Consider the following 16,615-nt stretch of genomic DNA (forward strand, 5'->3'; position numbering starts at 1 on the left):
TCGGAAAGCGAAAATTAAAATCACTTAAAAATTAAAATAAGGGTCATTATATAAAATTAATAAAAAGTATGCAATGTAAAGAAGAATATTCAAAACTGATCAAAATGTCGCAGTGCTATTATTTCGCACATAGGTATATATACATATGAGTAAACAGGTCCGAGTAGCTATATTTCAGTGTTTTTCCCCTTCGTAATCGGAATATTGTGTTATTTGACTATGCTTTTACTCTACGTACGTTTCAATGCGGCACAAACAAGGAAAAACATGTGTTTTCAATATTTTTATTCTTATTAACCGAAAAATGAAAACAATCGAACCGCATGGTCCTTAAATATGAGCAATTAAAGAGTGTCGTTACGTGACAAATTGGCCCCAATTGGACAGATTGGTCCCACTGCTTAAACCGGGGAAACTGTCCATCAAAGGAGAGTCTTAATGTCCTATTACTCTTCTTTCCCCGGTAGCGAAGACACAAGAGGACCTTCTGCTCCCGTACTACACAAACCACCTGACCACAGCGAAGCATCAACATGAGTTCCGTAAAGTGCACAACAACAGCACTTAGCGCCAAACACACCCAGATAACTTGTGGCCGCCCCGGTGAGAGAACAATTCAAGTAGCGTTGGACCTGTCCAAGGCGTTTGACACCGTCAGTCACTCCACGGTACTGAAGACATAGCGGCCTCTTCTCTCTTACAGGGACCCAAACGGTGGTCGGCGAATTATCTGAGTGCTCGACACACGTCAGTAATTTTTAGAGACAAATCGAGCAAACCCAGGAAAATAAAACAGGGGGTCCCACAGAGTGGTGTACTTTCCCCACTACTGTTTAACGTTTACAGTTGTAAGCTCCCTCAACCACCATGCTGACGATAGCTCGATAATGGCGTCTGGAAATGGAATTGATGACTTTTGCTCGAAAGTGAACGATTATCTCGCCGAGCTTTCTCGCGTCCTTACTGAACGGAGCTCGCCCCTCTCCCCTAGTAAAATCCTCAGCAACACTTTTCACCACTTGGACGAAAGACGTCAGACTGCAACTGGGTATTCACGCCGATGACGAACAAATCCCGACGGTGAATAAACCGAAAATCCTCGGAGTAACCTTCGACAGTCTGCTCTCCTTCTCGTCGCATACAACTACAATTGTCAATAAAGTGCAAAACCGCAACAACGTCCTCAAGTCGCTTTCCGGCAGACAAAGGCAAAGAAACGTTGTTTGCAATGTACAAGGAAATTGGCCGGCCGGTTCTGAACTATGCAGCGCCTGTGTGGTCGCCGGGGACTAGTAGGACGCAGTGGATGAAGCTACAGATCTGCCAAAACACGGCACTCAAGACAGCGACAGGATGCCCTCTGATGTCGCCGCAACATTAACTGCACGACAGAGCTCTGCAATGAATTCTTAGTAGGGTGTCACCGACGTGGTCACCCGAACAGACATTTGCTTGCGGAAGAACCCTCGCCACAGCACGTCACAAGGAATCTATATATTTATATAAAAAAACCTCTGGTCCCGGCAGGCCTTGAACGGCATTCACAGGGAGTCAGTCTCGAGTTATATAGACTCGACGTGTAATTGCCGTTCTGGGCACACAACCACCAGACGTGAACGAGACAGAGCCTCGTCTTCCTCGGGAGACTCTCACCTTAATGGCCTAACTTCGGTCTGGCTACTGTAGCAGGTTAAGCTCATACCTGAGCAGAGTAAATGCAGCTGTGCCAAACGGATGCCCGGTATGCGGAGGGACACCCCATGACTCGAGACATCTCTTCGTATGCCCACTTAACTCCACTCTACTAACGCCTTTGTTCTTATGGACAGACCGTATCGAGCCCGCACGCTTCATAGGGCTGCTGTTAGTAAAGCGACAACGATTGAGGGACCAGCGGATCGGGGTGGGGTGTTTGTAGCCGCTACTTCAACAACAACAACAACAAACTGAGCTATTAAGTGCAGTTAAGCTTTAGTTCTAAATGGGATATTAGAAATCAAAGCAATAGTAAGAAAATATAATACACAACCGCCTTCATCCGCATCGGTAGAAAGAGTTTTTTTTTTAAGCCACCATGAAGAACCTGCCAAAGTCGAACAAACTATCTGACAAACATTAATTGATTTAAGAAATAATAATGTCGATTGCTGTTACTTGTAAAACTAAAACTTTGTATTTCAAGTAGTTTTTTGGTTATTTATTAGAATATTTCTGACGGGTGACATCGAGATCGAGATTGTTTTTTCTTTATATGAAAAAGCATCTCTTCTTATTCAAATGTTATTAACTCAGTTTTGATTTTATGCACTAAAATGATCACAGATCATAATATCTATTCTATACATACATACATATGTAAATGGTTAACATAAGGTCATAAATACATAGTTTGTTTTCTGTTGTGTTGTTTGAATTAATACACTTTAGAAGATCGTGTGCGGTATCGTTTCGGTGATAATAGCGAGAGAAAAAAATTGCGACTTACAACTTTGTACTTAGGGCACTCATAACTTTTAAAAACATAGGTTTAACATTTACCTAATCTCTTAAACTCACTATTCTCCTTGAACAATATCTCCATCTTCATCGTATTCTGTAAGTAACGGGCTATCATCGCTTAATCGATTAGGCGGTAAAGTGGTGCCTGGTGTTGTAGGTGCTGAACGTGATACCCAAATTTTTCGCACTCGACCTCCTCTGCTAGAGAAAAAATTTGTCCCCACTGCACTGCTAAGAGGACTTTTCAATATATATTTGTTAGCAGGTGTCGATGTAATATTTGGCGTCATGGGAATGTAAAGAGCCTTATTTGGTTTTGGGGTAAAGAGTTTTCTTTTGTGTTGCAATGTCACAGGTCGTTTCAATAAATTATCAGTATCATTCGAACTTAAACTATCTTGCGCTGTTGTTGTTATTACCTTAACTATGCTCTTGTCTGAAGAAGGAGATGTCAAACGAACAGTGGTCTTAGAAAATGTTGGATTAGTTGGCGACTTGACAGTTGGGCTAGGCTGAATTTCACAGCACGTAACGGAACCGCAGATTTTTTTTGGCTGTGTATTTGCACTCGAATCCTTCCCTATGACTACGGAAATGCTCTTTGGGGAAGATAAGGTCTGACGTAGTGCAGGTTTCATATGCAGCAACACATCTTCATGACTTATACTGTCCTGTAACTGACGTATTTGATCGAGAATCTCCCTTACTTCCCCAGTTGGGCTTGTGGCTTGTGGTGGAGAACTGGGTAAGCAAATATTTACCAAACTACTCACAGCAGAACAATTAACGGATCCCGTATAGTTACTCATACCCAAGTCGTCCGCTGCATACCTTTCAATCAACTCATTTAGTCTGGATGACGAAGACTCTGTTTTATTTATCTCAGCATGTGGTCTTTGCTTCAACTGATGTTGCTGTTGTAAGACATTACAACATGTTTCCAGACTTTGCCGCAACAAATGTAGGTCTTTCACTTCTGAATCTGATAAGTTATCTGTATTTCCAGGAGCGGTAAAGAGAATATCAGCAACGGAATCACATGATTTGTAAGTCGGATTTATAATACTTGAGTCGAATACAAGTGGCGTGGGACTCGTAGCAGTGCGGTGCAAGGATTTAGATTTAATGTGGCTATTACTAAAAATTGCTGACGCAGCATGATTGTTAAATTGAGTGTGCATAGGAAGCGTTGTAGCGGGATCAGCCGACTCCGACGGGCTGAATTTTCCGTTCTCTTCAGAATTGTTTATACCTATTAAATTACAACCGTTTTCGTTAGGAGTATTTGCGAATGCGGCTATGGAGCAGTTATTTAGAAAAATATCACTGATACTGCTATTGCTATTATTAATAAAATGAAATTGTTGATCGCTTTGGGACTGTATAAAACCTTTTGGAATACAACCAGAGCTAAAATTGCTAGCACATCCACTGCTGCGGTTGCTTCCACTACTTTCATTGCTATCACGATTATAATTTTGATTAAGTTTTCGATTCTGACTGTTGTCATCAGAAACTTCATTGGAATTAAAATATTCACCAACCGATGTTTGTAAGACCGTATTATAGTTTGTAAGCTTTCCCAGTTCAATGTCGTTCTGATTTCCAACTGCTGACCCATTGAGTGCCACTACAGTAAAGTTTGTTACTTTACTATGGTGATCTTGATGTAGTTTCTGAGCAATAACACCACTACTTATTTCGTGAGCTTCAAGGTTGTTGGAGTGTCTATTACCTCCACTTGCGTACATTAATTGTGATGCTGATCTAGGAATCATAAACTGTTGCTGCAAATGCGAACTTAACTCTGCTTCCGGACTGGCTGCCCGAGAATATGGTGGCGGCACAAGCGTGTTAGCTTCATTGATATTACAAATGAAGCTGGAACTAAGCGAATCGACTGTGCTTGCTGCAGAAAGCGACCCAACAGGACGAACGATATAGTTGCGAAAATATTGTACCATTAGGTAACTGGAACCGGTTTTAACGTTGTCACTGTTGCACGTGAAGACGAGTGGATAGAGATCTGGCTTTGATGTGACCTTAAATCGCAAGTTTATAAAAAAAATCAATTTATATATGTAGAAAATATTGCAAGTGTTACCTCGGTGTACGGAGGCGGCGGATGATGGAACGAATTACAACGACTATATTGTGGGGGTGCATAGCAGGAACCCGCCGAGTCACCCTCGGATTGAGTCTGATGCTCCGTGAATCCCCAGCCACAAAGTGTACGACGTTTTTTCCATAAGGAATACGCACAAAGAATTGCTAAAATGACCGCAACTACCACGCACCTATTAATCAATAGCATGCATGTTATTAAAATGTTGTTATTTTTTAGCGTGTAAACTAAAACAGAGTATTTGAAAAATTATACAGGTTTACAAAAAAAACAAAGCTTAAGCATATTAAACCAAACCTATATGTCCGTATGTTATTCGACACGCTGAATGCGAATCCGAAGTCCGTTAGTCTCCACCACGTCAGGTTCGTGGTCAGTTGAAGGTCAAGTAGGGAAAAATTCATTGAATAAACCTGAAAATTCATATACATAAGGTTTTACATTCGCTGAACCCGAATCCGAGGTCCGTTTACCTCCATAATGGCAGCTTCGAGGTCATTTGAAGGTCAAATAGGATATAAAATGTATTCAATAAAAATTAAAAAAAAAATTGTTTTTGTTGTCACTGAAACCGAGTATGAAGGTCCCTTGATTCCTCAAGGTCATCTGGAGGTCATGCCCAGGTCATCCCAAGGTCAAATTCCGATGAATTTTCAGGTTTATTCAATGAATTTTTCCCTACTAGACCTTCAAATGACCACGAACCTGACGTGATGGAGGCTAACGGACCTCGGATTCGCATTCAGCATGTCGAATGACATAGGGATATATACGAGTAGGTTTGGTTTAATATGCATACACTTTTTTTTTTGTAAATTATACATATTTTATCCTCGAAAAGAACTTTTCCTAATCATGAGCAGAGTGTCCAGATTTGGCGATTTCGCGCCAATTTGGCGATTTTTCTTGGATATTTGCGCGTAAAAATTTAGGAAATCGCCATTGGCGATTTTTGGCAATTTTTTTCCTTCAAATAAATTTTTTCCATTTATAAAAATATACAAAACTTAGTTTTCCACGATAACTTTACAGAAGCGGCTAATGAACTGCGTGACAACCTTCACTTAAGAAGCATATTAAAAGACTGTCAAAAATGTTTAATCACCCTTATCCAAGAAACGATTTTGAAACGATTACCTAGTCAATTAAATACTTTTAAAAAAGCGAGTTTCAGGGACCTGCCAATTCACAATTTGACTTTGAAGGAAAGAAAAGCAGCATAAACTGAATATTTTAATCATTTAACTTTCCCATGGAATAACTTTTTTCAGAACCATTCCATCCGACCCTGAAGAATTTTGAATAATTGCTTACGGAGTGAAAACCACAACAGGCCATAAAATGTCTGTAAATATAAGTAAAGTAGCCTTCATATTAGTTGCGATCCCGTACGAGTCCGGACTAGTCAGAAATAGTCAGAATCAGTCAGATTTTACTGGAAATCGATCCCGTACTCGGTTCTCTGACTACTGAGAGGACAAAAAAGAGAGTAATTGCGGTTCTCTCTCTGCCAGAAGTTACCAGTTTTGGTCCCAGAATTTTTTGCTGGTAAGTTCTGGTAAATGTGTCAAACTGTAGTGTAAAGAAAAGTGTACTCTGCTAATTCATGTTGGAAACTATTTAATTACTTGTTTAAGTGGGTTCTAATGAATTTTAAAGTGTTTTTAGTTATTTGCATGTGTGAGCTGAGTGTGTTTACATACAAAATAAGCAAAAATTTACAACCAAAATTTGGAGGTTATGTTGAAGTTGACAGTAGTTACCATTTTTTACTAGAAAGCGTTCCCGTACTTTTCAATGTTACTCTCTCGCTCTGAGTGAATTATTATTTTTTGACACTTTTACTAGTCCGAGTCTGAGGAATACGGGATTGCACCTATTATTATCCTTGCCGCACTCACATGCTTTTGTTGAGCGCGTTTTTTCCGTAATGAATTCAACAAAAACTAAGATTCGAAATAGGATGAGGTTGGAAAGCCTTAATTCAATAATTCGAATAAAGTGTTATATGAAGACTACTAGTTTCTGCTGCAAAACGTTCAAACAGTATGTTATCAAGGTTAAGTAGCATAACATACATGTAAATCATTCAGACACTATAGGTGATTTTGAAGAAATTGTGGAAATAGCTGACCTCGCCTTATTATAGGATTCTATTTTATTTTTAGCGCCGAGCGCTTAAAAGCGGATTTTGCGATTAATCAATTAATATGAGTTATAATAAATTCAATAATTGCGCAGTCCTATTGCAAAATGTATTGAAACAAATATTTAAAAAAATATGCGTATTTTTTAGAAAATTGTTTGTACATCACTATTACATAAGTGATTTGTGTTATTTATTATTTCCTTCTGAAGCTATTATATTCGTTTTTGGTTTTAAAAACTATATTATAACAAGATTTCATCTTTAAAATAAAATATTTGTTAAATCGATTTCATGAATTTTATTTAGAAAAAATTGGCGATTTTTGGCGATTTTTTTCAGAAATTGCGCTTTTTTTTAAACAATCTGGACACCCTGATCATGAGGCGAAATTCCCCACAGTAAGTGTTGCCGTGCGCGAAAAACGAAAACGCTGTACACAACCCAAAAGTACCCGGGGACCAATTGGTGAAAATCTGCGAAAAGGTTTATTTCTGTATATACTGTGGCATAAATGCAGAATAACTACAATTCTCAAATCAAAAATATGTATACGAGGATTGATGGAGATCATTGAGGTGAGCCTAGAGGTATGTATTTCTTGGGGACAAACAACAACTACAAGAGTTAGTAACGGTCAAAGTTCGAATTAAGAATTTTTTTCAAATAAAAATTTTTCAAAAATCCTTTCATGGATATTAAAAACGGTTATGCCATTCGATAGAGAATTTAATTTGATGTACATATCTGTGTTCGTATGGAATAGTAGCTTATGTCCAAAGGCTGGCTTTAGTATAGTGCGGCATTCTCAGCATACAATTGCGAATGACTCACTGGCGCCGAGCCGTTGAAGAACTTTTGGCAAATAAATGTGCAAGAAACAGTTCCGATACTAGCAAAACAGTATCGTCCAAAGATTCCTTGTCGTTTAAAGAATAAAGGGAATGCCGCATTATACTAAAGCCAGCTTCCCGACATAAGCTACTATTCCATACGAACACAGATATGTTGTATACGCCTTGTATATGTAGTTTTCTCAAAAATCGAATTTATGTAAAAAATATATTAAAACAAATGTTTCTGGAAGTATATAGAATATTAACAAGCTTTCATTTGATATACAGTATGCAGTCAATAGACCTTACTTTACACAGAAAGAAGAATTCAACTTAGTAAGTGTTATAATCCCTAAGCGTGACCGAATGCCGCCTACGCGGAAAGATGTTTTCTGGAAAAGGTGTCCAGCTCCTCTTCTTCGGCGACACACAAAGGAGAATTCTACTTGGTAAGGGTTATAATTCTTAAGCGTGACCAAAGGCCGCCTACACAGACAGAAAGAAGTTATGCGTGAAAATACTGTGGATAGCATAGCCGGTGTTGGACGGACCAGGGCTGTTTTTTTTTATAATTTTTAAAGTGAGGACTATTGACTGCATATTTTAAATCAAATGCAAGCTTGATACATTTCCTATTTAATTTTAGACCATTTGCATATAACTAATAGTTTTGATGTAAAAAATTGCTTAGTTTGAACTTTGACCTTTCATAACTCTTGTAGTTGTTGTTTCCCCCAAAAGCCGTTATGTTCAGCTCAATTATCGCTATCGATCCTCATTTTTTGCTTTTAAATTTGAGTATTTTAGGTATTCTGCATTTGTTTTTAATTGATTAATAAATACAAAATTAGGAGGGCACACTAATTTAATAACAATGATTAGCAGACTGCGGATGTTTGTGCAAAAAATAAGCCTAAAGGTATGTATAACTATAAGCAAAATCTGTTACAAATTTATACATTTTCTGTGTTTGTTTGTATAGGTTTTTTTTTTACATAAAAATCAGTTGTTTAATTATGATAAATTTAACAGCTCTTGAAATTGTATACAAAATCGTTTCGATCTTTAAAACATCTTAAATCTCTGACCATTGTTACGTTAACATGTTGTCTTAATATTTTATCTTACCAAAAAAACCAGTGGCTGATGAAAAATAAATTCAATACGTGTTCGGACGGCGGTGGTAGTTGTCGTGGCCCACTTTGGTATGGTGGACAACATCCTTGAGTACAACATTCCCTTGGCAACGAACAATAATGGCCTCCTTCACAGAAGCGAGCTGTAACCTGGTGATAACAATTAAAAGTGCATACATATATTTCATACATATATTCATATTCATATATAAGTATATATCGTTGCTTGAAGTACAAAACCGCGTATCAACAAAATGCAAAACCACGTATCAAGACAATCCAAAGCCGCGTATGTGAGGTTGCATAAATAATTTTCTAGAGAGTAAAAACACTCATATTTCAAAATGATTCTTTTTTTATAAAGCAATCGAATTTCCGGCTAGTATATTTCAGGACGAATGGATAAGGATTGAGCCAAGAGCTTGTATGAGCTAGCGGGATCCCGGGATTTTGATATTCATTAATTTTCAACTTAAATCAATGCAGAATAAAGTATGGGTACCAAATGCAAGAAAAAATTCCTTTAGATAAAAAATAAAATAAATTTTGTGGGTTCACATGGACGAATAGGTAATTTTTTGAGCTGGTAAAGTTAGAAGGACGAAATTCGAGGATGTTATCGAGTTTATATAAGCCCTTAACACATAATTTTTTCAAAAACAAATATTGCGAAAAGTCAAGGATAAAATTTTAAAAGGACACTTTCAAACTTACCAGTCCTTCAGCACCAAAAACTTGAATCTGTTTAAATTCTAAAGGATTTCCTCTTTAATTTGATACCCTACTTATTCTCTAAGCACATTTCTCTAAATTTTTAAAATAATTTTTGAATCACTGACGTCAGAATGAAAAGTTAAGAAGGCAATTTAAATATATTTGGCCCATAGCTTCGCGACTATCTTGATATTTGCGTTCAAGATTTACTGTCACGCGGTCCTTTTCAAATTGTCCCAATTTTCTCTAAGAGTATGGAACTGATTTCATATATCTCCATACCATGTTCAAGTACAATACCATGAACACATCCGGAGATAGGCAGTGTGAAAGATTCGGTTTGTATGGGAGGTGCCACGCCCCTTGTTCCAATAGCCACAATTTTTCTTCATGACTATGCGACTGACTTTATATACCTTGTACATCCTAATTCCGGTACTCTACCACGACCACTTCCAGAAATATGCAGTGAGAAAAAATCCGTTTTATGGGAGGTGCCACGCCCCTTTTTCCAATAGCCCCAATTTTTCTTCAGGACTATGCGACTGACTTTATATACCTTGTACATACCAAGTACCGGTACGCTACCACGAACACTTCCAGAGATATGCTGTATGAAAAATTCGATTGATATTGATATGCCTCCTTTTCCGATAACCACAATGTTTCTCCATGAGTATGCGATTGCTTTCATATATCTCCATACCATGTTCGAGTCCTCTTCCATGAACGTTTTCCGGGATATACAGTATGAAAACTTCGGTTTATGTGGGAGGTGTCACGCCCCTTTTTCTAATAGCCCTAATTTTTCTTCATTCCGTTTAGGAGGTGTTCGACTCCTAACACCGTGACACGAGATTTTTATATATTAGAAGGAGATAATAAGCATTAAAGAAACAAAGAAACATACCCAAAACCATGATACAAAAAAGAAGGTAGTTTCAATAAACAACTTTTTGATTAGAAAGCAGATTTTTGACAATTGCTCAATTGTAAAAAAATCGAAGCGGCGTTACCCAATTGTATATATGGATTTATTGGAAAATTGCGGCGTGCCACCGTAGAACTTGGAAATAGAGGTAAATGAAATCAATCCCAAACCTATGAAAAATGGGGGTATATGAAAACGATCTCGAAGCCATTGAAAGCTAGCGGTATAAACCAAATAAACTAAAATTCTTGTGACGCATAGATACCTCTGGAAGCATTTATTTTTCCAACGGAAATATGTACAGGAAAACGGGCGCGACACCTTCTGGAAAGTAACATGATCACAGGGTGTATCCCGAGAACCATTTTAAGCTAAACCTTCAGGGATTACTTTCTCGCCAAGACCCATAGGCATAAGCTGAAACTGCGTCGCAAGTTTTATGATCGGCTTAGGTAAGGTTTAACCACTAAACCCCCTTTGTTTTCGTCGCTACTGAATTCTATAAACTGTCAGCTTTCACACAATTTAAAATGTACATGTAAGAACAAACTATTTTTAAATCGACAAAAAATTAATAAGAAAATTTGAAGGATTTTAGATATTGGGTATGGTAGCACGAAATGTCACAATCTGCTTAATTGTCAGGTTGTTAATATGGCGACGAAAAAGTGACAATGGAACTACCTTGTTTTTTGTATCATGCCCAAAACTATTCAAAATGTTGTGTCCCTATAATTTTTCACATGACATGAAACACAGCGCAAACATGATATATCAACGGTGGACAAACGCGGCTCTTTGAGCCAAATGCGGCTCTTTGCTTAGCAAAGTGCGGCTCTTTTTACTTTCTCCTTGCTATGATCATTTTGGCACTTTTTAAAATACATATTTCTTTGTTGGACATTCTTTTCCATTGCTTTTTTTTATATTCTTTGTATATACACATACGCGAATTGAGATCGAAATATTACCCGCAATCGGAGAATGAAAATTGGCTTTCTGACTTAATGTTCTTTAACGATATGATGGAACATTTGCAAAACCTGAATTTGTCTCTACAATTAGAGAATAAAAGTGTTTTTGATTTGTCGGAAATTATTTTAAGTTTTGAAGCTAACTACGTCCTTTTTTATGATCTCAAAAAAAGAATATTTCATCATTTTTCATGGCTAGAAAAAATATTGCACATAATTTAAAAGCAGATTTTGAAAAAAATTTGCCGATTTGAAATTAATTAAATGTACGTTTGCATACTTCATAAGCCGTTTTTTATGTAACATAATTGAGAATGAATTTACAATATCCGAAATACTCCTTTTTATGAAAAGCGCAGAAGAGTTGGAATTTTGCGAATTAAAAGAAGACAAGGCACTGGAAATGCAGCATAAAGCTTTACTATTGCTTGATTTCCGGCAATAAGTATCAAATTTAAAATATCAGCTGTTGAAAACAGCTGCGTCCCGTATATTTTCAATTCTTGGTACAACGTATAACTGTGAGTGTGTACTGTACAATGACATTCGTAAAGTTAAAATGCCGTTCACACTAGATATGGGCACGGGCCTAAATTTTCAGGCCCGACCCGGCACGAGTGCAAAATCAACTTTCAAAAATACGCACGAGCCCGCACGTTAAGAATTTTAGTGGGGCCCGGCCCGGCCCGGCACAACGGTACACGTCCCAGCCCGGAAATAAAGAGCCAACTTTTATTGTATGTATACATGTGTACATATTTTTAATTTTGTGTTTATGTATGTATATTTACCTAAGTGAATCAATATTTTACTTGAAAGATTTGTATAATATATTTTCTGGGAAGTAAAAAAAGTGGAAAGTATTTTATGTACAGATAAGTTAACAAAACTTCTAAGTATCTTATTTTTTCTATCGGTCTCCAAATATTTCTTTTTTGCTTTTCTCTTATCAAAAGAGGTTTAATATGTACTATTTTTTTTTTATAAAAACAACAGCTTATCTCAATTTGTATTATTAGCAACGGGCTTTTTCGTGCTTACTCGTGCCTTTATGAAAGTTTACTGAACGCCCATGCACGCACGAGTTCGTTCTGACAGCAAATATTTCGGCCCGTACCCGCGGGCTTACGCAGGGGCCCGCCGGGTCTGGTGTTGCCAGACATTTCTTCTTTGCGCCCATTTTTTATGTCGCCTTTCGATTTTGGTTCTGAAAATTGTAATTGTTTAGCTTAATTACAAATTTCTAATATATGTTCTTTCTTTTCCTTTATTTGTTTGTTTTCATCAGCCATTGCGCTCAAATCAAATGCAAAGACGTAAACCGTCCCCAACAAGCTAAAAAAAATTTGATTGGTATTCCCATAATGCAGTAGGTCGCAAAACGTAAACGCGTAAATAACATACCTTTGAGTGTGACAAAATGTAGACGGCGTCGTTTTCCGATTTTGTATGGGAAGCAACAACACCACTGATTTTACGGTTAGAAAACTTCTTAAAATGTAGACGTCTACATTTTAAGACACTATTTGGAACGAACTGTGAAAACCCCATATAATTCTCTTGTGAGAGAACAGATGCCATTTCACCGGAATTTTGCTGTAGGACATTTTTTGCTGGAGATTTTAAACGAACGTACCTATTGACTAACCAACATTTAACAGAACTGTTACTAACGGCTTTATCTGACGTAAAACCAGATTTTGAAAATTTGGCCAAAAGATCTTTTGAATTTTCTTTAATATCTATCTTGCGTAAAATGCATTTTAAGTTGACTATGAAAAAGAAAAAATGGTGATTACAATAAAACAGAATTTTAATCGTTAAAACCTTTTTCTAATTTCTCTGCGACTACGAGCCAATATCTTTAAAACTAGAAGGCCCCGGAACCTAAAAGTGGGTATATTTGAAAAGGTGAAGAGCCCAGCTTTCCAATGGCATAGTCAAAATTTTTCGACACGGTTACCGTAATCTCCTCCGAATGCCTGCTACTAATACGAAAAAAACGCTATCACTGAATTCGAGTTAAATCGAAAATATCGTTGCCAGCTTCGAATTCTGATTCGAAATTAGCTATTGCAAAAGAAACAATAGACATTTATGTATGCGAGTATAACGGTATATTTCTTTTCTTGCGTAAACAACAATTACAAAAGTTATTAAGGGTCAAAGTTCAAATTAAACAATTTTTTAAATAAAAATTTCTTAAAAACGAATGCATGGATTTTAAAGTTTTTATACCCGAGCGCACTTGTGCACAAGGGTATATTAATTTTGTTCACATAACGGTTGTTTGTAACAGCCAAAACGAATCGAGATAGATATAGACAAATGTATACATAAATGATCAGGATGAAAAAAGAAATCGATTAAGCCATGTCTGTCTGTCCGTCCGTCTGTCCGTCTGTCCGTCTGTCCGTCTGTCCGTCTGTCCGTCTGTCCGTGTACACGATAACTCGAGCAAAAATTGAGATATCTCAACGAAATTTGGTATGTAGGCTTCCCTTAATCCAAGGTAGGTTGCTATTGAAAATGGGCGAAATCGGACTGTAACCACGCCCACTTCCCATATAACGGTAATTTCCAGAAATACGAAAACTGCGATATTTTAGTAACTACTGAAGATAAATCACTCAAAATTAGTATTTACAATAATTTTTTGGCAAAAAATAATAATATTATACATTTTTGGAAAATGGGCGTAGCCACGCCCACTTATGGTTACATGTGTATATCTTGGTAACCGCTGTACCAATTTCTACCAAACTTGGCACAGTTATCGGCCCTGGTACAGCATATAAAATCGCCTAAAATTTTTAAAATCGGACGATAACCACGCCCACATCCCATATAACGGTAATTTAGAGAAATACAAAATCTTCGATAAATCAGTAAATATTGAAGCTAATTTATTCAAAATTGATGCTTGCAACAATTCTTTACCAAGAAATACGTTTGTGATAAATTTTTGGAAAATGGGCGTGGCACCGCCCACTTATGATCACATATATGTATCTCAGTAACCGTTCTACCAATTTGTACCAAACTCGGTGTGGTTATTGTGCTTGCCACATATAAGCAAACCGTTGAAAATTATTGAAATCGGACTAAAATAACGGCCGCTTCTCATATAACGGTAAATTTCAGAACTGCTTGAAACTTCAAAATTTCGAAATCTAAGGACTCTAATTTACTCAAAATTGATACGCCCCGGCTTACCATATAGCCGTAGCTTTCGGTAAGGCGAAAAACATATATTTAATACGTGCGCCGGGTATTTAATGTTCGGCTCTGCCCGAACTTAGGCTTTCTTACTTGTTTTTGTTTAGTTTTCACAAAAATCGAATTAATGTACGCAGAAAGCCATTCCGCTTCTCTTTGCGGCAACACAGAAAGGAGAATTCTACTTAGGGAGGATTATATTTACGTAAAATTAAAGGGAATCAAATTTCCTATCAAATGAGTTCAAAATTTTTAAAATCCATGCATTCGTTTTCAAAAAATTTTGATTTAATGAATTGTTTAATTAGAACTTTGACCCTTAATAACTTAGTTGTTGTTTCCGCAAAAAAATATTCCGTTATGTTCAGCTCAATCATCCCTACCGACTCCAATATTTATTTCTTTTTTATTTGAGAATCGGAGCTATTCTGCATTTGTTCCAAAATTTTAATTCGTAGTCGCGCCGAAATGTCAAACGAGCACAATCGTCAAGTCGAAATGTCACGCAACAAAACAAAATCTTAGCTTTTTACGCACGCCGGTCAATTTCGGTTGGTCCCATACAAGTTGTATGTGCATCATGATTCAATAATAAAAGGTTTGCTCAAAAAACAGTTTTCTCGCTCCCTCTTGACAAAATCGAACTCGAATGTCACTAATGAGCAAACCTTTAATTATTGAATCATGTATGTGCATGAGAAATTTTTGACAGTAAATTGCCGTCGTGCGTGAATATTGGGTTGGTCTGTCAGTCTCTTATTTTTCTAAACCTCAGCAGATTGTAATGCCAAATGCGCGCAACCACGGTTAGATGCTAGTTTTCCCTGGTTGCGCAAGTCAAGACTTTCCTCTAGTGCGGTTTAGAAATAAGATTTTGACGTTTTGGAATGCACCCTCTAATGTGCATACATACATCTGTTTATAATTATGTTTCTGTATGTAGTATACATGTATGTACGTATATGAACATGTGTTTACACATATTCATATATGTATGAATGTCAATGCATTTTAATGTAATATGTACGTTATAAAAACTTACTGGCCCCGGCATACGGATGATATTAAACATTAAAATAGTAGGGAGCAAAATCATGTTTTCTCTCCTAGAAACTATTTGTCATTGATTGAAGATAAACTGTTTTTCCGTATCCATCAACTAGTGGATAGTTAGCCCCAGTGTTTTATCGATTGTGTTTTTTCGCAATGACGTCTGGCGTCTCATAATTTTCTTATATAAAATTGATATCTCTCCCAAAAGCAATTATGTATAATAGTGCGTAAGGTATTTGATTCGGCTTTATGTTTAGCTTCTTAACTAGCGACCAAACTGTTACCCCAAACTTTTCATTATTTTCATACACTTTTCACTTTCTCGTTACACAATTTGTTAAAATAAAATATTACGTTATTTCAATATCTTTCACACTCATAGCCAGTAATTAAAAACATTTTATATATTTTTTCTACTGCATCTATTCAATATAATTTTCACAAAAGCCGTGAGGAAAAACATTTCAGAGGAGACATTTTCTTAACTACCCTTAACATATTGTTCGTCATTCCTCAACTTCCGCTTAACCACCCTGTGTTGGGACGTCTATTTACCCTTGGCGTTATTCCTTTTATTCAATATTAGTCTGTTCCCGCACGCGTCAGATGTGTTAGTTCTGCTCACGATGTAGTGAACAAAGGTGGCGCATTCCGTAAGCCGCAGCATTTTCTTTATCAATTGTTATTATAATCCATTATTTTACAATTGAACAGATTTATTACACGTTTCCAATCGAAACATTTAATATTAGCTTTGTTCCATATTCTTTCCGGGCTGTTTCGGAAATTAGGCCCAATTTCAGTTGGCCTACTTAAGTAGAGATTGTTGATTAACCTTCACTATTCATTTTAAGATCATATATTTAATCTGAACTTAAATGGCCAATATTGTCTATTTAAATAAGAGATATTCAACCCTGGATTTGTACCAAACAACCAAGATTGATTGGAAGGTTGTTTAATCAATCCCACCAAAAAACAA

At 36.9% G+C, this 16,615-nt stretch overlaps 1 protein-coding gene across 1 annotated transcript; it reads right to left on the bottom strand.

Annotated features, from left to right (window-relative positions):
- Positions 1 to 1,994: 1,994 nt before the first annotated feature.
- On the bottom strand, positions 1,995 to 16,615 carry LOC118757278. The gene is made up of 4 exons (XM_036492007.1): positions 15,623 to 16,615; positions 8,735 to 8,892; positions 4,604 to 4,796; positions 1,995 to 4,541 (listed from the first exon to the last, which is right to left on the bottom strand). The coding sequence occupies exons 1-4, from the start codon at positions 15,674 to 15,676 to the stop codon at positions 2,556 to 2,558; spliced, it is 2,391 nt and encodes a 796-aa protein (XP_036347900.1). The 5' UTR covers positions 15,677 to 16,615; the 3' UTR covers positions 1,995 to 2,555.

This window comes from Rhagoletis pomonella, unplaced genomic scaffold (genome assembly GCF_013731165.1).
Source record: "Rhagoletis pomonella isolate Grant_MI unplaced genomic scaffold, Rhpom_1.0 Rhpom_scaffold_00002, whole genome shotgun sequence".
In the NCBI taxonomy this organism is placed as follows: domain Eukaryota; kingdom Metazoa; phylum Arthropoda; class Insecta; order Diptera; family Tephritidae; genus Rhagoletis; species Rhagoletis pomonella.

Coding starts and splice junctions, on each gene's coding strand:
- LOC118757278 (XM_036492007.1), bottom strand. CDS start 15,676: ATGATTTTGCTCCCTACTATTTTAATGTTTAATATCATCCGTATGCCG. Junction 8,893..15,622: donor TCATCCGTATGCCGGGGCCA/GTAAGTTTTTAT, acceptor TGTTATCACCAG/GTTACAGCTCGCTTCTGTGA. Junction 4,542..4,603: donor CGCCGCCTCCGTACACCGAG/GTAACACTTGCA, acceptor TTGCGATTTAAG/GTCACATCAAAGCCAGATCT.